General features: G+C 41.1%; 2 protein-coding genes across 21 annotated transcripts in view; one reads left to right on the top strand and one right to left on the bottom strand.

The window, feature by feature from the left end:
• Positions 1-1,257, bottom strand: part of MBD5 (methyl-CpG binding domain protein 5) — a 145,503-nt gene extending 144,246 nt beyond the window's left edge. For all 13 annotated transcript variants that reach the window (XM_054829849.1, XM_054829851.1, XM_054829848.1 and 10 more), the window contains exon 1: positions 826-1,257. The gene's annotated coding sequence lies outside the window, so the exon portion shown is untranslated. The remainder of the gene's footprint in view (positions 1-825) is intronic.
• Positions 209-22,596, top strand: ORC4 (origin recognition complex subunit 4). 8 transcript variants are annotated; one of them, XM_054829860.1, is made up of 14 exons: positions 209-403; positions 3,109-3,180; positions 5,502-5,578; positions 7,284-7,374; positions 9,891-9,966; positions 10,377-10,462; positions 12,573-12,621; positions 13,144-13,295; positions 15,142-15,315; positions 15,627-15,713; positions 19,120-19,228; positions 20,489-20,584; positions 20,660-20,727; positions 21,392-22,596. In XM_054829860.1, exons 2-14 carry the CDS (start codon positions 3,124-3,126, stop codon positions 21,578-21,580), a joined length of 1,311 nt encoding a protein of 436 aa, XP_054685835.1. In that variant the 5' UTR covers positions 209-403; positions 3,109-3,123; the 3' UTR covers positions 21,581-22,596. The 8 variants fall into 8 exon arrangements, 7 of the variants coding, with proteins under 7 accessions (XP_054685835.1, XP_054685834.1, XP_054685832.1 ...); XM_054829859.1 differs by lacking the exon at positions 209-403 and adding an exon at positions 781-887; XR_008577632.1 differs by lacking the exons at positions 209-403; positions 21,392-22,596 and adding exons at positions 1,485-1,568; positions 19,451-19,689 and having other exon boundaries at positions 20,660-20,684.
• The last annotated feature ends 208 nt before the right edge of the window (positions 22,597-22,804 follow it).

The following is a 22,804-nucleotide window of genomic DNA, read 5'->3' on the forward strand; positions in this document are numbered from 1 at the left end:
TTAGCCTACCAGTGGTACCTGACCTAACAAACCAGCAACATCGTAAGCGTGGATGGAGACATTTGGCCTTCCCAGCAGAAGGCCATAGAAAAACAGATCACGACACATATATATTTGAACAAACCATTGACCAAATATAGCCAGCCACCAACGATAACCACGCACTGCCATCAAACGCGCAACACCGATCCCGATCTTGCAAGCGTTGACGTTCGTCAGGAGTCCAGTTCTTGGACTATCCCTGGAAGTTAAGCTCGCCAGCGGGTCTTTGTACAACCGGGGCCTTAACGACCGCAGGGGCTTGATAAGTCAAATAACGGCATGAAACCACCGCAGAGAGCCCAACCGGGGGGAGCAAACCCCGAGGGCTCGCCAGCACCCTGGTGTTATTTCAGCCACCGAGGTAAACACTTTCGGGACGAGCCGGGGCTCAGCACCCACCGGAGCCACCCCGAACTTTCCTCACAACACCGCGCCTTCAGCCGAGGGCCGCCCCCGCCGGCATTACCTTCCCCCCCCAACCCCGGACCCGGGCAGGGGGGTCTGAACAAGCAGCCCCCGGGGCGGCGGGCAGAGGAGCGCGGCCGGGCCCGGAGCATCACCCGCGCCCCGGCGACAACAAAGCTCCGGCAGGACCGTGCCGGGGGGAGCCCCCGGCGCTGAGAGGGGGCAGAAAGTGACAGGCGGGAGCCCGGCGCCCCCTCCCCGCCGCCCGCGGCCCAGCGCGGCCGAGCGCCGGGCCCCCCCTCCCGCTCCCTCCCTGAGGTAAACAAGCGGGCGGCCCCGCCGCCGCTCCCCCCCGCCCCGCCGCCGCCCCGCACTCACCTCAGCGGCCCCCCGGCGCCCGGCCGGCCCCGGAGCGGCGCAGGCGGAGACGCACACAAAGGGTAATAAAGGGGGAGGAGGGGAGCGCGGGGGGTGGGGGCTGCCCAACTGCCTGCCGCTCCCCCGCCGAGGTGCCTCCCGCCGGGGCCGCCTCTCGGGTTCGCTCTCCCTCCGCCGACGGCCGCGGCGGGGGAGGGGGGGGGGGGGGAGAAGAAACTCCCCGGGCTCCTCCGGCGGGGCTGGGGGGTGGGGGGGAGAAACTCGGGGCGCCTAGCACCGGCCCCCCGCCCCCGCGCCGATGCCGAGCGGAATTAGCGCCCTGTCCCTTTAACGGTATAAATAACGGGCCCCCCCGCCCCCCCCCGCGCTCCTCATCATCAGCTGCTGCTGCTGCTCCGGCTGCTGGGGCTCCGGCGCTGCCGGGGAGGAAGAGGGGAGGCAGCCACTGCGCATGCGCCCCGGGGGAGCTCGGGAGGCCGCGGGGGGGGGCAGAGGGAGGGACGTGCCTTCCCACAGGGCCGCGCGCGCCGCGCACACCCGGAAGAAGATCCGGCTGCGGAGCGGAAGGAAGTGGCGGGGAGGGCCGGGGCGGAAGTGAGGGGGCGGCTGGGCGGGCGGGGAAATACCCGCGGTCATGTGAGAAGGGCGGGGCGGGTGGCGCGGGTGCTGCCGGGAGTGCGGCAGTTGGGCGGGGGTGAGGGCGCGGCGCGAGGGTGGCGGTTGTGCGGCTGCTGCCGCCTCAGGTGAGGGAGCGGCGCGTGTGGGGCGGGTCGGGCCGCGCCGCGCCGCTCACCGCCTCAGCTGGGCGCCCCTGGTGCGGAGGGTGTCGGGAAGGGGAGGATGCGCCCCCTCGCCCTTCCCCCGAGCTCCGGCAGTGCTGCGGGTCTCGGGGGCTTGGCTTGCGGGGCGGGTAAGGGATGCTGCTTGTCCGTTGCCGTAGGCCAGCGTCTCCGGGCCGCCCCACCGGCAGGTCTCTGGAGGCCGGAGAGCTGCTGCCGCAGTGTGGGGGGCGAGGCGGGAGCGGCGCTTCCCCCTGGGAGCGCGCAAGGCGTTCGGCGCGGCCGGTGCGATTTTTCGGTTGGAAGCGGCGGCTGTGGACGGCACCTGATGGCTGTGGTGCTTCGGTATAAATTTCCGAGCCCCGGATAAAAAACAGGAACGGACACGCTCCTCGTCCGGTAGTCTTGTTGCTATTGCACTCCAATTTAATTAATGTAATGGCTTCGCTTGAGCTTCTCCAGCTCTGGGTTCTCGTGCCTCGCACTCCTTTGCGTTTGCTTCCATAGTGACTATATTTATGCATTTTTTAGCAGCCAATCTCGTCCTTTGCAGCCATAGCTACTATGCCAGGGGACTGAGTGACGCTGGCCTTACAATAGAAGGAGCAACATTGGAAGAAGAGGGAAACGACTATGATAAAATAAGCGTAAATAGTTGCAGAGCAAGTCTTGAAGGCTTTCTGTTAGCACAGAGAAGGAGAATTGGTTTTTACTCGTGCTTATCTGGAGAGGCACTGTGGTAGTTGTTGCTATACACTGCACCAGTATAAACATGGACAGCCAATGGTTCATTTGAAAACGTAATTGTCCCTGACTTAACATGTTACTGTTTGCCTGTGGCTTGTTCCAGCTCCAGAAATGTAAATACATTGTTTCAAACTATCTTCAAGGCAATTAAAATGAACAAATTGCACTTGGTGGTTGGTCAGAGAAGGTGTACAAATGCCACTTGTTAGTCCAACTTACTCGAAGAGCATTGATTTGGTTGTTCACGATAATGTGTCTGAAGTGTAAGCGTGTGAGCTGTGTCACTCTGGGTTCTGTGCGAGATCACCTTGTGCGTAGCTGTGCTGTCTTAGTGGAACTTGGCATGCCACTCACAGACTTGTGAGTGTCATCATTGCCGTTAAGAACTTGCTAGAAAAATTTGGAAGAAAACTCGGAGAAAAACTTTCTTATCAGTTGCATTAGGTACTGTTTGCGTTGTGTTCGAAAGCATCTGAAAGCAGATGCTGTTCAGAAGTTGTATGTAAACATGGATTTCATCTAATCAGAAATGAACTAAAAATATTTCAGGTTTTTTTTTTAGTAGTAAGGTGAACTACTACATCTTTATCAGTTAAGAAATGATGTTCATTGCAACTGAAGTTCTTACAAATGAGCAACTGTCTTGTGTTTGCTGTACTACATTTAGTTTACTAACATTTGAGTTGCATTTCTGACTAACATAATTATTTGGAAAAAAGAGTAATCTAGTATAACTTTTATATTCTTTTATTTAAAGGTAAAAACTTCTGCAATGAGTAAACGTAAGTCAAAGGAGAGCAGTGGAACAAGTGCAGAATGCATTTCACAGGTTAGTAACATCTTTCTTAGCTGACTTAATTTTTAAGTTATGAAACTTTGCCATCCATGTAACTCTCTAGTTTTTTACTAGACCAGTTAAAAAGGCATGTACAGATTCTTGATGTAATTTCTAGGGCTGTAAATGGCTTTTGTATTTATGTTCTTAATTCTTTCAGCTTCTCACCTGATCTTTGCTTACTTCAAATGTTATAGTAATGATCTACTTTTTGGAGTATTAATAAAAGTGGTAAAGGATGGTCTCATGCTTTTACAGCCATTTATGGCAACAGTTTTGCATAAACCTATTTTTATCTAATCAGATTCTTTATCTTCCAGTTTGTAGGGTGAATCAGAGTCTAGGTGACTCTTTTTTTTTTTTAACAGCCTGGGTTAGGCAGGACAGCAGCTGCCAAATCAGTTTTCAGGTTTATTTTTTTTAAGCTTTATTACTCTGTTTTCTCAAAGTGGCTACTTACAAACTGTGATGCATATTGTAGTGAATTACCTCTGGTTCAGCGATTTCTTATATTTTAATATCTTTCCTTCATTTACCCATAAAATCCCTTTATAGGAGGAAAACTTCGCTTGTGAATGGACAATGCTGACTGTTCAGATAGATTGCTTACTAAAACAGAATAAATCTGGAAATTAAATCAGTAAGACTTTAGCAGAAGAAAAAGTAACTGAAAAATGAGGTAGACAAATGCAGCTCATTAAAAATAATTCCTTTCAGAGAGTGGAATTACTAGCAAAATAGATTTCTATTGCTCTTGTATCCATTATTTAGACTTGCTGAGGAGTCCTTCACAAAGATGCATCCATATGTTTGGTTTAAAAATAAATACACCTAGAGCTGATGGTGATAATTGCATTATAAATTAGCTAAGTGTTAGAAGATGACGTATTTTCAAGATACTAAAAGGCTGTTAGTGATGTACCCCGTGACAGTGACTGGTCAGCTAAACCAGACGTGGACGAGTAATTACTACCTAAGGTGAGAGAAAAGCAAAACACTTGTGGTACAGTATTGCCTCAGTTTATGTTTACCTGGGATAGAACACTACACTTGGTCCTTATTTCTTAGGATTCAGCCGAAATGAAAGTGGATTCAAGAGTTGCAACTGAAGATTGTAGAGGAAAACCGGGGGCGGGGGAGATAAGCCAAATCTGATTTAGAGTGGAAAAGCAATGACAATGATGTGCATGATATTTTGACCTTAGTTTTTAAGGTCAATGGACATTCGCTTAGACTGAAAGGCAAGGCGCTCAAAAGTGATTTTAAAGGAAAATCACTTCATTCATGGTTTGCGATTTAATCTCTGAAACTCTTTGACAATGAGCACTTAAATTGGACACCAAGCGTTACAAAAGGATGGGGTATGCGGGTATTTTAGGATAGCTTAAATGAGGGACAGGGAGATGTAGTAGTATAGAGTCTGTAAATTCTAAAAGAATAAGGATTGTCCAATTTGTGTGCTGCTAGTCAAGTGGTAGGAAGAAATCCGCTATGATGCTGAAGGTTGGCTGTTTGGGAATTGAAGGTACACTTTGAGGTAACAGTTCTTAATGTGGAAAACAGAAGTCATTGCAGATGTATATCGAAAGATATCACAAGCAATACATCCAAATTAATAATTAAAATAACTGTATTTGCTGTGAAGTCCTGAAGGGCTTCAGGACTAATAATCAAGCTGGACAGACTTTATTCCATCCCTTGTGAGCAATACCTCAGCTTCAGTTTCATACTACTTCCTGCCCCCCACCCCCAACATTTAGGAACAAGGTATCTGAACTGAATCCTCAAAGAAACTAAATTTGATACTTTCTAATGGTTGAAGGTGGTAGGTAGGCTGCAAGTTGTTGTGGGTGGTGCAAAAGGGTATGCACGGAGGATTTGGGGTAATAACTAAGTGGTTGGGGTTTTTTTTAAGTCAACTAGTAAACGTTTTCTTGCCTGTATTACATAATAAGTTAGAACTATGAATTAGATGAACTACTGACCTAATTTTGGTGACAAGTATAACATCCCTTTGAGGGTGAAGGAAAGAAACTGTAGCAGGAGGGACCAAAGATGTGTATCACTGACATTTAATTGAATTTTCTCTTTTCTGCTACAAAAGTGTCTGTTAAATATTCTGCCTACTGCAACTTTGTTCTTACTTTCAAGGCCCCATATCATTGGTGACAGTTAAATCTTATGCGTTACAGAGTAGTTGTAACACCACAGAAACATGCCTATTTTACTGTTATTTTACTGCAATCACTACATAATTGATACATTCTGCTGTTTGCAGCATCAAGCATTCTTTCAGTCTTGTGTTCTATCCACAGGTGCAAAAAATTTTACGTGAAAGATTCTGTCACAATTATGCAACTGGAAAACTGTTTGGGATTGAACATCAGTACAGGTGAGTGAGCAGACTCAAACACTAAAGAATTTCTATTTTAACCACAGTAGAAAAATAATCAGGTGAAGTCAGAATTTTCTGCTGCCTCTGCTTTTCTAAATTATACAGGCTTAAATGACTCACAGCACAATGCTTCTAAAATTTGTTTGCTTCAGATTTTAAGAGTTTTCATACAACAGTTGCTTGCTGTTTGTCAGGCTCTGAGTTTTGGATTTCTTGTCCTTCTTTCAAATCTGTAGTTCCTGAAACACTTTTTTGAGCCTGAAAGATACTTTTAGTGCATATTCTAAGGCTATGTTTAATGACCTGACTAAGCAAAAAGTTAAATTCTCTTGTTGTGAATCTTTATTCTTACTTCAGATTTTCTCCTGTTTATTGGTGAGCTGTGTTTAAAAGTAAATCTTTAACCCTGGATGCCAACATCATGTTCTTGAAGTAGGGACCCATATTTAAAACAAGCGTTTCTTGGGGCCGTTCAGATGAGGAAGTTAGGAAGAAGAGACTTACTGTGACAATACTATCCTAATACTAATACTTTTACAGATGCAGGTCAAATTCTGAAAGTAACAAATGTGTATCTGAAGAACTTGTTTTAGTCAATTTTTCCAAGAGTAACTTTATGCAAGTTGCATCTCCTGATGTAAGCATTCATTTCCTACAGGAAGGAAAATAACATTTCTGTTATTAAAAAAAATGTAGTGTAATATACATGCAGAGCTCACATAGACATGTTTATTGTTGTTGTGAGAAAATGTATTTCTCTGATGGTAGTATTCTACAAAACGAGCCTCCCCTCTTTATATTGGAATTCTGAAAAACGGTTTATAAATTGTCTTCTACTTAATATGCCACTGTTGATGAATTATACTGGAGAGAAAACACTATGAACTTCCCAACTCTTCATTTGTCTTTCCCAAGGGGTATCAGGGCTCTTGGCTATAGTTAGCTCTCAAATAGTGAACAAACCCACATGCATTTGCTACAACTGTTCCATGATGACTCTGTCACTCCTTTAGAAGCAATTGCATGACGTTGATATGTTAAGTAAAAAAAAAAAAAAAAAAAGCATATTAAATGTATGCATTTGCAACTATTTGGGAATTGGAAGTGTCAGTAGTTTTTAGTAGTTTTAAATGTGGTACTAGGTGATAAGTCTATCTGAAGATAATTTAGAGTTGTTCCTTCTTTTGGATGGGAATAGAATATGAACTTGAAGCTCGTTATTGTTGTTACCATTCACAAGCCTTGAGTGCCTAAATTTAGCATATAATCAGTTTTATGAAGGTTGTCAAAATGAATATATTCCACTAATTTTTTTTTTAACTGGTGTCAAGGGCTTCCTTCAACATGTTTGTCAGTCTTCCTTTTTTGAGCTACAGTGGTATCACAGAAAGCAATCTCTCTTTCTCTCCCTTGCTCTCCCCCATTATTGAAGTCTGTCCTTTCATGGTGGAGAATTGTAGAACTCTGAATCAGTGATACTCCTGATTTCTGCAATTTTCAATATTTTAAAATATTTTCAGAGATCTAATCACTTAGGCTTTTGCAGTTTATTCTGTTACATTTTGCATGCCCTGATGGTTGGCTCTGAAAGCAAGCTGAAATGTATCAAGTTTTCTTGTATGTTCTAAAGATTCTTTGAATTTTCCATAGTTTCAATGTTTTCTGGTTTGAAATTTTTAACCTATTGCTGTTGTCAACACAGACATCTACTGGAACTGCTGAAACGAACTACAATTCATGGAGAAAGTAATTCTGCCCTCATTATTGGACCCCGAGGATCAGGAAAGACTGCGGTATAAACATGTATTAAAACTTTATAAAAGATCAAATTAAGCATGAGGTAGATAACCTCACTGAAGTCCTGGGAGCTTTTGGAGCTAAATTTTCATCACTGCCTGGTTTTAAAGAGAGAATTGCTAATTGTTTACATAGAATTTCAAAACATTCTAGGACTTCTTGTAAGCTAATTTTGTTGAATAACAACGTGGAGAAATTGGTTTCCTAACAGTCTTATGAAATTTTTCGAATGCTGAGTTCCTATTGATTTTGTAAAATAGAATAGCTTCATGTGCGGCTGACAAAAACATGTACCTGCCCATCCTCACAATGACTTGCAGAAGTATGAGTGGTTTTGGAATTCTTCCTGTGTACTTCACCAGGTTTCATGACATGCTACAGGTGCCCAAAACGTGTAAAATGGAACCAATTTGATCAGAACAAGTTGCGTTTCTTGTTCAGTGATTTGCCCACCTCATAGATTCTGCCTTCTTTCAGTGCTTCTCCTATTACAGTTCTGTAATGACTAAAACCACATTTTGCATACTCTTTAAAAGTTAACCTGCTATTGCTATTGGGTGTCTGCTGTAAAAACGACTGAAAAGGCATCCAAAAGCTGTAAAATGAGTAGACTAAGGGTTAGATTGCTACATAGCTGTTTATATGTAGGGAATGGTAAGGTGTCTTAATCCTGTCAGAGAATATTGTTACTTAAATTGCTAGGAGGTAGATTATTGTATTGTAGTTCTAGTTTACAAGTGTAGGTTTTGTATTTTAAAGGAACTCTTTTTAGTTGAGGCATGTGGAGGGTTGACATCTAACTTAAGTGTCAGATACTTTAATATTATGCAAACACTTAAGTCTTTTATATTTACATGAGTATATAATGTGGTAAATGTTACTGTTACTGCAAAAAGTATTCAAGATTGAAAAATTACAAAAATTACTTTGGATGTCTTCCGAAGTGTTAAAGCACTTGAAGCTTTTAAATACAGTTGAATAGAAATAAATTAATAGATGGTAAAAATATCTGTGATACAGCTGACACCAGTCATTCTGCCAATTTGTTGATAGCTTCCTTTTTTTGCATTTCAACAACAGTCAGTATTGTTACCACCTTCTGTTACCCATAATGCCTCAGAAGAGGGATAATTGCCAAAATACGATGGGGTGGTGGTGGGGAAAGAGTTCATAAACCAGTGGCAAATAAGGTTTCCTCCACCTACGTGCTTCCTGCTAGTCTTGAACTGGAGTTTAGTTTTCCTTTCTTGGATTTACTGATTTATAAGTAAGCAACAAGCACTCTCATAGTGCAGACAATAGTTTTTAAATTTTCTTGTATTTGCAATATAGATTTTCAAGGTACAATTGAGCTTGTTGGATAAAGGGTTAGCCAAAATGAATCGCATCTGCTTATTGGGCATAAACTTGAGAAACCAAGGGATAAGCTTTTTTGTTCCAAGTATCTATGTAGTAAATGTTGGCACCTGTAGTAGGAGTCTAACTGTATCTGCTTCTAAACACAACGTCAACAGAAAAGCATAGATGAGCTCTGTACTGCCAGAAAATTGGAGTAAATGGGAAAGTTTTAAAAAAAAAAAAAAAACCAAACAACAGAATGATCCCTCAAACACCATGTGCCCCCTCCAATCGCCAAAATTCAAACTATTTTTATGATTTAATTAAAGATTAAATTATCTTCCAAATCTTTTACATAAGGATAGTGAAGATGAAAATTTGTGATCCTTCCTGCCAGAATATAAGTAAGCAAATCACGTATGAGAAATGAATTATTCTACATCAAATGAAAGATGTTAGTTCTTAAAAAAGACTGCTGAGGATGAGAACATTGTATGTGTGTATATATGTATACATAGACATAGATGGGAGCTTCAAATTCTCAGCTGAGGAAGCAAAAGCAAAGTAGCAGCAAGTGAATGAGAAGTTAACATTTCATCTACTTACACGTATTTTAATACAAATTCCTCATGACTTTTACCAAGAACGAGTTCTTGATGGACTGTAAATGTGGGACCCCTACTTTTTATAAATAGTAATTGATGTAATGATGTGCAATTTAATTGTGTCTCATGCTTCCTAACTTTAAGATGAAAAGAATAATGTCTTTAAATATTCAGAGCAAAGATTTTTGTTCTACAGCATCTAATGAAGCTGAATACTGTCCTAACTCAAGAGAAATATTCTGTCACATCTCAAAGTCTTAAAGCTTTTTTTGGTTAAGGCAAAAGCCCTAGATGTTACATCAAAAATTCAGTGTCTAAAATACCTCCAGTATTTTTATAATTCTTTCCCTAATGATTCAGCAGAATGAACAAACATAATTGCTAGTTATGATAGTGAATGCGAAGTTGTCGGTTTGGTATCTTAGTCTTGAAAATACTAAAAACCAATGTTATGTAATGAAATTGCACACACTTTTTCCTGTCTGATAATATCCATTTGTACACTTTTCTTACTGTTGATACATCAATCTTCTTTTAAAGAAATTGTTTTTATGGGTTTTTTTTTCTAGTTATTAAATCATGTCTTAAAAGAGATAACGGAAATGAGACAGGTTAGAGACAACCTCTTGGAAGTTCATCTGAATGGCAAGTAATACAGCATTCTTAAAATTTTTTGTTATATTCAGTTGCTATATATTGTATGTACTGAACAGAAATTTTGGTTTCAGCAGTTATAATCTAGCCTTGATTAGAGACACATTTGTCTGTGAGCTCCAAAATGCCTTCCTTTCTCTGTATCTCTCTCTATAAAGAGAACTTTTGTGCTTTTGTTGACCTTTCAAAATGTTAAAAATCAGTTGTGAAGGAATTGTTTTAGGCAACTTCTTTATTACATATGGAAAATTACTGTCTAGTCTTAATTTAAAAAAAAAGGCCTAGCTTTGTGAGGCTGGAAATGGAGAGAAGCTTCTGGGTAAGTTTCTAGTGACTGTAGACATAGCCTCTTGGAGTGAAGCACAACTGCCAGTTCATCATTAAAATCATTTTTCTTTCAGGGCTTCTGCAGACTAATGATAAAGTGGCCCTGAAGGAGATCACCAGGCAGTTGCAGCTGGAAAATGTGGTTGGGGATAAAGTTTTTGTAAGTATCAGCTTTATTATACTCTTCAGTTATCTCCCTCAAAAATCCTTACCTAGAAAACTACCTTTATAGAATGCAGCTTGTTGAGACTGAATGGACTTTGAGAGTTTATTAGCAAAATTCCTGTGGGGTGACTCAGCTTTCTCAAAGCTTTTTCTTTTTAAATATTTAATAATTGATGGCAGTAATGAACTGTGGCAGCATTTACCTGCGAAGATCCTGGTTTACAAACACTTCAAGCATGCCAAGAAATACTTGTGTTCAGCACAGGAGTGCCAAATGTTACATTTTGCTAGTTGAGCAATATCAATGCAACCTGATACTTTTTCAAAAAACATCAACTTTGATTTAGAGAAGGAGGAAGAATGGAAAGGCTCTCTAAATGAAAGAAGCATTAAGCATTCCAAAGAGACTTTGTTCAGAGGAGTAGAATATTTTGGAAACATCAGCTTTAACATTTCAAGACAAAGACTAAGCAAGTTTATCAGCCAAAAAGCAGTATCTTTAGTATATTTGAAACCTTTTCTAACTCATAGGGAAATCTATCCAGGCTTCTTAGAGCCTTTCATTTTGCATAGAATTTCTATTAAAATATTTGCTTCTATTAACCTTTTCCCAAAGAAAGAAACTCATTTACATTAGTACTAAAGTCAGTAATAAGAAGAACTGAAGTGCTTCAGATTAAATTTCACTTGTTTGAGTGTGAAATAAGTTGGGCTAGTGATCATAGCTACCCTGGTTGTTGCCTGTTACTCAGCGAGTGTTCTTGAGAGGCCATCTTCTGGTACGACAGAACGTTCTTCTCAGTATCATCTCCTCCTTTGCTCCCAGACGGGGCCTTTGACATTGGCAGAGTTTATATTTGTGAGTCACGTGAAATACTGATCCAAGTGGCTAAAGCAGAATTATGAGAGGGGAGAAAGGTGAAATCTCAGTAGATGAGGTTTATTTTCATCAGTTGCATTTGGAAAGCTAAAGAGATAAGATGTTACTGCCTTAGTTAAGAGAAACCAGAGAACTAGGTTAGAGGCAGTGTGGAATACAAGATGAAGTGTAGATTGTAGTTATTAGGCTTTATTCTGTTTTGGAAATGCTTGCCGCTTAGGCTGTGCTTTGGTTTCCTACTTATCCCAAACAATTTTAGATACAGAGAATGGAAAACCCTTTCTCGTGGTGAGCTAAAATTTTCCCAAATACAGCTGCAGTAATAAAAGGAAATAGCAAGTATTTAATTTCAGCATAGCCATTTAAATGAGTTATCTTTTCAACAGAGAACTAGAACGACCTTTCAAGGTCCACAGTTCCACTACCAAAAATGCTGGAGGCTAAACTGGACTTAAATATGCTTAATTCCCCTATAACTTTCCCCGTTAAATTATCGTGGAGTACTGCTTTAAACTCTTAGCCATCTAATCCCTTCAGTGGCACATGGAAACGTACTGATTTGCAGGAGTGTCCTTACTTATGTCCATAGAAACTTTTCCTTTCTTAGCTTCTGCAACTCACATTCATAGAGTAAATTGGCTTTTCTGCCTTCTTTAATAGGGCTTGTGGTCTTCAGTTATAGTTATTTCCCATCTCACAACTTATGTGTTTCAGAGTCTGTAAATGTGTGTGCAACTGATACAGGATGGTCATAGCAATTCATTGTTTTCTGTCATGAATGTTTGATGCTTTCGTCTATCTAATAAAATTGCAAATTAAAAAACTGCATGCGGATCATTCTCAGTGGAACACGTTAGGTGGCAGTTTTTGCATGTGTGTAGATGAAAAATGAGTATGCAATAGCTCTTTAAGGAAAGAAAAAGCCATTTGTAAATTTATCCTAAACATTCTTCTGATCACTAATTTTTGCCTGTATGAGGCAATGAGTTTGGGGTTTTCAGACTGGAAAAAAAGTGGATCAATGTAGAGATAACTATCAGTTTTCTTGTCCTGGAGAGGTTATGATTGTACAACGTGAAGTAACGTATTTTCGAATATGCGCTGGTTTTGAAAGCCGGGTTTTAGAAGGAAATGGGCTTCATTACATGCCTGAACTTGATGTAGTTACACAATTCTGAGAATGACATTGAAAATCTATTGTGAAACTTTTTTCTTCTCCGTGTAGGGCAGTTTTGCTGAAAATCTTGCGTTCCTTCTTGAAGCTTTAAGGAAAGGTAAACGCTAGTAGCCCCTGCCCTAAAACAGTGTGTGTGTGTGTGTTTGTCACTTGACCGAAAAGTTAGCATATAGGTTTTTCATCTGCTTGTACAAGTGGTATGAAGAAATCTAGGCAAAGAATGTGTCATGGTTACAAAAGAATATGAAGAAATAAATAATACTAAAGATACTAACATAACTGATGCTGTAAAGTCTTGCATATGATGGTCAGGGATGCAGGACAGATTCTTTCATCCAGGTTGAAGCTATTAAAAATAGCGGTTTTTAAAAATAAATTTGCTATAGAAGTCTGTCTTCCCTTGTAACCAGATATGCTGCTTGGCAGAATGCTACAAAACCTTACCTATTTTTCAGTGTATTTTTCTTTTTACTGTTGTAGCAGTACATATGTGAAAGGAAAACTTAATAAAAAGCTAAAAGAAAATATCTAAATCGTTAAAAGCAGAATTTGCGAAAGCTGTAGAGATGGAAGTCTGATGATGATGTTACCGTACTAACTTTTAAAATTGCTGTCTCAGGAGATAGAGCTAGCAGTTGCCCAGTCTTGTTTATACTGGATGAATTTGACTTGTTTGTTCATCACAAGAATCAGACACTGCTCTATAACCTCTTTGATATATCCCAGTCAGCACAGACTCCAGTAACAGTTATTGGACTTACATGTAGACAGGTAAGAAATTGCACTTTCTCATTCAAAGTTCTTAGCTGTTTTAAAGAGACTTTTGTCTTAGTTGGAATGTTTTCTCCTCTCCTGTAACTTTAGTTAATTTACTAAGAGACTTTTCTCAATTATCCAATTTTCTGACTTCTGAATTGGGGAGGGAGGCAGGAGGGATAAAAAATAATAATAATAATTTGTGCTGAGAGCAAACTTAGGTGACCAAAAAACTGCAAAGCCTTCGGTTTTACTGCTAAAGAAGCAGGCTTACATTTGTAAGGAGACACAAGACTTACCTATATTTCCACAGAAGAGCCATATTTATCCATGTGGCTGTTTTATATTATACTATCATTCACTCTTTGGAGAGGCTCCTGGGCATTTCAGTTTCTTGGTCAGCAGTTGGTAAGAATAGACTTGTATTCACCTGCAGTGTCTACATCATTGTTCTGAGGACAATTAATTATTTTTTTTTTAAGCAAACACTTCAGTTGGGCACTTTTGCCATAAAATTATCATGTTCAAAATGGATTTAGGTTCTATGTTAAAGTTACTGTAATTTTTGCAATGACATTGTAGGGAACTGTGGACAGATTATGTGTATACTGTGAAATAATTACTTTCTAACACCGTGGAAGCTGATACCTTATAAAAATGTTACTGTTTTTCTCAGTAGACTGGATTGGTGATGAAGTTAGCTGGGTTATGACAAGAATAGTAATGAAAATCTTTCATCGAAGCCTGAATCTGAGGAGGATTTGGTTTAAGTGATATTTAGCTAGGCAAGTTTCTGGAAGTTAGTAGAATAGTTAATAGTTGATTTAGTAAATTACAGTCTTTTCTTTTGCTTCATTACTGCCCTGAGTCTGGTATCCTCATCACCCATTATTTAGAGCCCCGTGTTGCTCTACTTTTGACTGTAACTAAGGTAGAGTCTTCAGAGGCTGTACTGTGGTTGTGGTGATTGGTGTTGCCTCTGAGTTTCTTTTAAATCATTGGTCCCTGTTGCGTGTGCCTTCTCCATCAAAAGGGGTCTTTATATTTTGTGCTGTTGGCTCTCTACTGTTACTGCTTTTTTTTTTTTTTTGGTGAGGAATTTCAGTGTTATTAAAGCCTTTTTTTAGTGCAAGTAGAAACACCAAAACCAACACACAAGAAACCCTTAAAAAACCAAAAAGACACACCCAAAATTCTTAGAAACGAGGAGTACAATCATTCTGTCCCGGTCTAAGGGATCAGTACTGTGTTTCTCTAAATGGATGAATCCCAGAGCTGGTATGCGATGCCGATCTGTTCCTACGCGTTCTGAGAAAAGTAAGCTTTTCTCTATTATCTTCAACCAACAACTTGACAACAGACTTGCTTAGTTCTGTGTGACAATCTTAGAAGATAAATATTGGCTCTTAAAGTGTTTTGTTGTTTTTTCTTTTTTTTTTTAAAGCTGGATTCTTTCAGTCTGACAAAAGGCATGTGAACTGACAGGTGCCAACCTACGTATCTACTAAATAGACAACTTGTCTAGAGCCATGATAGGCTGAAACATCTTGAATGCAGACTTAAGTAACTGAAATATTTACATAATCTATGGAGAAATTTTACTGGGTATCCTAGCAACTAATTATCCTGTATGATGTAGTGCATCACATGATTTGGGTAAATGGCTAGTTGTTAGGCATTTCGAGGCACATCAATTATAATAATTAGCAAAGGTCTTGTTAGAACACTGTAAGCCTGAGAATTTAATAATTCTTCTTTTTTCAACACGATTTACTCTGGTATTTTCTTTTGTAGTTTTTACTGTAGCAAAGAATAGGCTAGATGTGCCTGCTTTTTTAATTTTTTTTTTTTTTTTTACAAGGATATCCTGGAGCTCTTGGAGAAGAGAGTAAAATCAAGGTTCTCTCACCGACAGATATATTTGATGAATTCCTTTGATTTTAAACAATACATTAGGATATTCAAGGAACAGCTTTCTCTTCCTGCTGAATTTCCTGATGAGTCTTTTGCACAACAATGGAATAATAATGTCCAGGTATTTAAAGCTCTTCATACTTGGTTTTAGTAAACTTTTAAGGTAAGACCAGTTTATAAGTGTAAAGCCTTTACCTAAGATTAGTATTTCCTTTCACTATTTGAGTTTGATATGGAATAAATCAAATTGTGATAGAGAATCTTTGCTTATTGAATTATAAACGTCACAAAAAAGTTAAGGTTAGGCATGAAGAATTGTATTGTCAAGCATAATCTGAGCTCTTTCTGAAAGTTAGCTAACTGGTATTTTTTTCAAGTGAGTATGAAATGATTTGCTGAGATGATTAAAATATCACTTAATTTTTTTTTTAGCATCTTTCAGATGATAAAACTGTGCAAGGTGCACTGCAGAACCTTTTTCACTACACCAAAGATCTGCGCTCACTTCATTTGCTGTTGGTATGTATTTGGATATGTATATGATATCTTCTTGATTTACAATAATCTGTAAACAACTCTTGTGTTTTTGAAGCCAGTTATCCGAGCTTTATTTGAAACATCTTTTTATTGAGTGGGTTTTTGACAATATTGGTTTCTTGCATGTTTTATCAGTCCATGCTTTATTAATGAATTTGAGTAGTTCCAATTTCTGTAGCAGTTGCATTGTGAGAGTGTACTCTTTAATTAAAATGATGGTGAGTTTTTGGTATTTAAAATAACTTTTGCCAAGTCTTTCCATTTATAAAGCAAAACTGTAGGTGCAATACTTTCAAACTATTTTTTTTCCTTTCTGGGATTCTTTTTGGTTGCTGGTGAGTCCAGGAAACGGCTTGTACTGAAACCTGCTTTTTCTACCTTTAAGTCTGTTGTTGCAGCCAAGTATTCTTCCATTCCCTTTCTTTTACTAAATCTGTCACTATACTAAGCCTGCTTCTCTTCATCAATGTCTGTCGTCTTCAAAGATCGATGAATTTTGGTGCCAGTTTTTTTACTATGGTCTCTTACTGTATTCTTGCATCATCTTACGCTCTCCGCTTCGTCCTTCTGACACTGTTAGGGTTTGTCTGTGTTCCTGGCCTGTTTCTTGAGCTACTCCTGAATAACTCCATGTAGGTATACGCACTTTTGACATAAAAGTACACGGTGCTGTGTTTGGAATAACTGTCAGAGCTAAAATATTTGTTGTGTTTCATCCCTGTTTCCATTCCTCCTTCCTAAACTGTTGCTCTTGCTACGATGCTCCTGAGCACAGATTACTTGCATTTATGGACTAGTTGCTCCTGATAGCTCTTCAGTAAGAGCATTCCCATATATCTGCAGTCTTGTTTTTCATGCAGAGGACATGCTTTTGTTTTCTTCTATCACTTCCAATTTCTTCTTATGCAGATAAAATCACTTTATGAACTGTATGATTAGGCACCGCTTTGTTTTCCAGAGCTGGTTTCGTATATGGAGCAGTTCAGGTAGCTCAGATGCTGTCCTGAATTCGTCTTTTACTGTGATGCTAGTCCAGGAAATGTGATCTTAATCTTTTAAATCTTGAGGTGCTGGAAGCTTGAGGCTACTAATCCCTAGAAATACTGAGATGGAAGTTACTTCTGATCTTCAGAATGACCACATCATCTGGCATCAAGGGCCTGAAGAAGCTTTCAGAATTTTACTTGGTAGCTTCACCCTTCCCCAGTTCTTAGAGAAGGAGTGCCTCCTCACTGCAGGGAGAAAAATAAGGCTGGTGCCTCCCTGTTAACTCTGAGAGAAGACTTCTATATTCTGTAAGTAGGAGGCAATACTGAGAGTGAACTTCCTCCCATCATGACAAATGAGCTGAAGCTTAATGCGTGGCCAGGCTCTCTTGGAGGGTCCTTTTTTTTGTTAATCTGCCTCACCTCTGTTTTTTAACACAGTTAATATGAACGCAACAGCATTCATTACAGAAGATAAGTAACACTTATTTAACCGTCTTAAAATATCTATGTGCTTCTGTCAGTGTGAAAAGCCTACTAAACTTACCTGCTTGTGTTGTGCAAATATTCAGATTTTAACCTTCAGCTCTGTAGTGGGCTGTTCTTGGACTCTCTAGTGCTGACAGCTTTTCCCAATGCTGGGTTTATAGCCACTCTGAAAACTAGACCACAGACTTCCTGCTCTAGTTCTGAAACACAGAGCGTGATCAGTCTTCTTTTTGGTCATCCTCTGTTTAGAAAGGGGCTTTTTCACTCTGTGAAGTCATCTTGCTCATAAAAGTACATAATACAGATTCTAGCGCTTCTGTAATGCTTTTTGTATTAGCTGAAGTGTGGATTAATTGCCCTGCAGGATGAATTTTTGTTTAATTTTGAAAATCTGGAGGAGTCTGCCATTTGAGTTGGTGAGAGCAGCTTTGTGATGGGCAGTGTGGTGGTGGTGAAAATTTGAGCTGCTCTTCCTGGTTACCTGCTGTTTGGTAGCAAGGGTTTGTTTCCAATGACCAGCTATTTTTACATGACATTTAGTGCTTCCTATCACTGTGCATTGTCAGATGAACTCATGGGTTTTCAATGGAAACTCAGTATCTGTTTCACCTGGCGGTACCCTAAACCTTGCAAAAATTGAACAAGTTGAGGTTTTTAGCTAGGTAAAATAAGTAATTTTTTTAAGTAAGTGGAACTAGATAGCTCACAACTGAGCTGGTAAAATCCAATTTTGCTTTTGGTATATGCTGTGTCCCCATGGTTTCTCTCGTGTGGGTGACTTCATGCAATCAGCTGCTTGTCTGCTTCTGAGCCTGGTAAACCAGAGGACGCCCAGTGCTTTAGGTTCTGTTTGGTGTAGTTACTGTTACTCACAGGTTTCACTGGCCATGAAGCAGAGAGGGCAGTGACTTACAAGAGGTACTGCTGTGTTTACTTCTTTGCATTTTGCATGCCTTTTAGTGACTTAGGGCTGTTGTTTCTTCACCCCTCCCCTTCTTCCCTATCTGAATTCCCTTTAACCTTTATAGTGTAAGACCTCATTCTGTACCTTTGGAAGCCTGGATGATCACGCAGCTTTTTGAGGCTGTTACAATCACATCTATAAGGAGAGAAAGAGGGCTGGAAAAGACTGGTGGTAGATAGCATTGGATGTTCTCAGTGAAAGACCTCAATTAAATGGTTGAAGTGAACCTTTTTTCATCATACAGACCTGCAATAGTAGGAGGCAGTCACTAAAAGCCATTTTTTCTGTTGATGAATATTATAGTACAAAGTATTTACAAGGCAGATACTTAAAGCCCTAAAGAGAAAAGCAGAGGTTGCTGGAGTGTGCCTCCTGCTGTATAAAGGCTTGTGGATAATCGATAGCTTTGGAAGAGGTCAGTTAACTATGCAGTTAGTAACTTACTTATTTGTTCAAATACCTGTCACAGAACGTGAGTTTTGAAGATGATTCAAACTGTGACCAAGTGAGACTTCAGCCGCTATTCTGAAAGGGTAACTGGTGTTCTGGGACCGGAGAGGCACCTTCAGACCCTTTCTTAGCCATTTCAGTGACGTGAGCGCGCTGTGGCTCTGTGTACAAATGCGCGTTTAAAATAGCTGTAAGTCATTCTTACAGCAATCACTGAAGTATGCTAATCTATTGAAATTAATACAAAGAAGTTAATGGGTGTTTATGTCCTCTAGTGAGGAGGCTTTAAAGTTTTAAGCCTGGAAAACCTTCCTGGCAAAATGTAGCTACAAGCTATTGACAAGGTTTTCAGTATGAGCCTACTGTGTGTAGGGTTATTCGTTAATGTTTCCAGCAGGTGACTCCAGGGGAAATGTGTTCTTCTGCATTCCATCTCCAAGTAGAAAATGTGTCTGGTAATTAGTAATCAAATGAAAAATATCTTCTGCTTTATTTTTAGATGCTCGTTGTAAGTAACGTTACTGTGCATCACCCACTTATCGCTGCATCGGATCTTCATGAGGCAAGCAAGCAGTACAGAATGGACTCAAAAGCAAATATTGTACATGGTAAAGCTCTGCTGTTTCCCCCCAAATGGTTCTTAGGAGTACGGAATGTCCCTGAAACTCCCCTGGTGTAAGGGATACCACATAGTGCTGTGTCCCCTGTTGCTATGAGCTGCACAGGGAATACCTCTGCTCCCTGCTGATTTGCGTTCATACCTAAGTGTGGAGATAATGCTGAATAAACCAGAAATTGAGTTAGAGTAATTGAGGCAAATCCCACCACAGGGGAGCTCGGTGAAGGCTTACAGCTGTCAGTACCAAGTACGCTGTGTGGTTGTGCAGCGCTCGCTGGGGAAAGCACCGGTGGCCTGGGCGAAGGAGCCGCTCTGGGCAGCGGTTCTGTCCCATGCAAGTGGCGGAGGAAGGGGAGATGCTGACCTCTTCTGCCAGTGCCGGGAGCTGGAGGAAACTGAGGACACTTTCGCTGGGAGCTGTTGCCGTAACCCTCTGAACCGCAATAGTCTGTGCGTGGATATGTACAAATTCGAGTGTGCAATTGAATTCTGTACTCGCAGAACTACAGGGGCTGTGCTTACTCCTGTTGAACTGAGCTTGTGTTACTGCTGCACTGACTCCTGTAGTGTTTCTGCGTGCTGCCGCTGCTCTGCAGGGCTGGGGGTTCTCCTGTTCTGTACCTCAGCAGATGGGACGAACTGAGCACTGTGCTTAAGTTTTCTTTGGTAAGCACTTTGGAACTGTGCAAACAGCGAGAAGAAACAAACTTCTGGTGATGATACTAAGCTCAAATATAGTTACGGGAGGAATTGCTTCCCTGATGAGGAAAAGTTCACTTACTTACCCACTGCTACTTTGTGGCTCCCAGACTTGACAGGCTTTGCTTTGGCTTGGCCCTGCAATTCTCAAAGTCCCCGTAGCACTGTGGAACTAATTCCCTGTCTCGCTGCTTTAGCTCTGAACAGCGAACAACTGCTTCAAACTCTCATTTCATGATGTGCAGTACAGTAGCATGGAAACTGTCTTGGTGCTGCTCAAAATTCTTTGTCATGCCTTACAATCTGCAGTGATGGCTTTTCTTTATACTGAAATGTCTTGCTTTTTGATGGGAGCAGCCCGTTCATTCTTGCTTCAAGTATCTGGAAAACAAATGTTCTCTTATCTAGTCTCTCCGATTCTGGAAGTATTTTACATGAGGAAGATATGTAACACAAATATATGAGGCCTACAGCATTTGGAAATAGAGGAGTAAAAAGAGTGTCTGAACTGTTCAAGAGAAATATTTAGAACTCTTGTCTTTCCCTCTAGGTTTGTCTGTCCTGGAAATCTGCCTAATTATAGCTATGAAACACTTAAATGATGTTTATGAAGGAGAACCATTTAACTTCCAGATGGTTTACAACGGTGAGAGAAATGCATGACCTGTACATACACTAAATCACTTACTTCCCCTAAGTAACTTTTCCCCCCCCATTACAGAATTCCAGAAGTTCATACAAAGGAAGGCACATTGTATGTACAACTTTGAAAAGCCAGTTGTCATGAAGGTAAGCCTGAAATGTAATATTTTTTTAATTGTAAAGTATTTAGATGATTTTATTTCCTAGTGCACAGGTTTGAGTAGTCACGTGCAGCCCTAGAACCGAGACTGGGTGCTTCAGGGCGGTGAGAACCCCCTGCACTTGGAGCAGGCACCCAGGGTGCTGGGTTTGGGCACTGCCCTTCCAGGGGCGGGGAGCTCCAGGCTGTGCCGAGCTGGTAAATAAGGATACGGAAGAGTTCAGTACCAGCGCGAGAGCTGGCTGCCGAGTGAGCCGGGCTGACGCGGGGCTGGCGCTCTGCAGGTTTTTGGTTTGCGAGCTCAGCCCAAGGGCCCCAGTTCAGTGGTCAAAGCTTCTGAGCTGAGCAGCCTTGGTTTCTGGTTCAACGCTTGAACTGGAAATTGCGTAATGCCGTCTGTACCCCTGTAATGCACTATGCCAGTCTGTATCCCAGAATAATGACATCGTTCCCAGGCAGTTACATGTACACCAGAGTTTGAAGGCTGTTTAAGAAGAAAAGCAAGGTAAAATTGAGCTGGAACTGAATATCTGGAGATTGCACATCACAGGTTTCTGTCAAAACAGTGTCTCATAGTTCATTCAAAATGAGCAGAGCAGCCCATAATGATGTAATCTTCCACTTCCTGTTTTTTTCTTTTGTTTTTTTTAGGCATTTGAGCACTTACTACAACTGGAATTAGTAAAACCAATTGAAAGACCATCTGTACGTGCACAGAAAGAGTACCTCCTAATGAAACTGCTTTTGGACAATAATCAGATCATGGATGCTTTGCAAGCATATCCAAACTGCCCCACAGATGTTAAACAGTGGGCAGCGTCATCGCTCAGTTGGCTGTGAACTTTTTTGGAACTTATGATGTCACTTTCTACATCATCCAGGCTTTTGGAGTTAATGGTAAACTCCAGAGGATGTAATGTTTACCCACAGCAGGGTGTTCAAATGAATAAATTTTTGGAAGAAGGTTGCTTTGATTGATGTGGGATTTTGGGTTTTTAAGGGGTTAAGTTGTGAAATGTGACTCACTGAACTGCTCAGGCTGTTTAGCTCAGTTCAGCGGTGATGTTTCTGCTTTGTAGGAATCAAAGCTCTTCTGCCTTTCTCAGGCTCAGCTGCAGAGTGCTTTAGGTGCAGGCCCATGGCCAGGTCACAGCTCCTGCGTGCTGTGCTTGTGCTTCTTGATGGAAGGAGCAGTGCGTGGCGTGTGGTGTCACCTGGCAACCTGGCTGTCCAGGAGCTGTATGAAGGTATAGACTACTACATGTTGGAAGTCTGTATGTATCAGAAGTATGTTCCTTTCCCGGTTAGAGTTCCGTTGGTTTGGTACTAGAACATTAAGGAAGGGCTGTGTAAAGCCTGGTCGCTAGAGGCACGTCACCCTGCTCATGCAGTGGCTGTATGTGGTGAGGGACATGCTGAACTTGAACGCTCCTGTCGTGTGTCAGAAGGGCCGATGGCTTTGGCTGCCCTGAGTCCAGTAAGTCAGTGCAACTCAAAGGCAAGTCTTGTCTCAAAGCCTGTGCGCTGTCATGTGCATTTTTTAGCAGCCTGGTGGCTTTGCTGTCAAAAAGCCTAAGAAATTTCAGGTTTTTGCTCTGCTTTTACTGGGAAACCCTTCTTTTCACTCCAAGGGCTGTTTTATTTATTTGCTCTCTTTGCTGTGTCACTAACAGTGCTGTCTTCACAACCACACAGCTCAAAGAGGAGAGCAGTACTTTGAAAAGCAGCACAATAACTAACGAACAGGATTGTGATAACTTTATGATGGAGGTCCTGTAATTGATGGCTCAAACAACTCCATGGCCTATTGGAATGGAACACTATTGCAAACTATAAATAAAAAAGTTGTTGCAAGATTTTTGGCAGCAGTACTTCTCCAGCAAGGGAAGTTGTTATTCAGCCAACACACCTCTCTGGAATTCAAGGTCACTCACTGCTGGGGTGGTGGTGGTGGTCCCACCTCCCACTAGAGGTGGGAAAGAAGGGCTCCATAGGGGATCAGTGTGTTTCCCAAAGCCCCGTCACTCACCAATGTGATGAGGAAAGTGCATCAGTACATACAAT

The sequence above is a fragment of the Grus americana genome, chromosome 6 (genome assembly GCF_028858705.1).
Source record: "Grus americana isolate bGruAme1 chromosome 6, bGruAme1.mat, whole genome shotgun sequence".
Taxonomy (NCBI): domain Eukaryota; kingdom Metazoa; phylum Chordata; class Aves; order Gruiformes; family Gruidae; genus Grus; species Grus americana.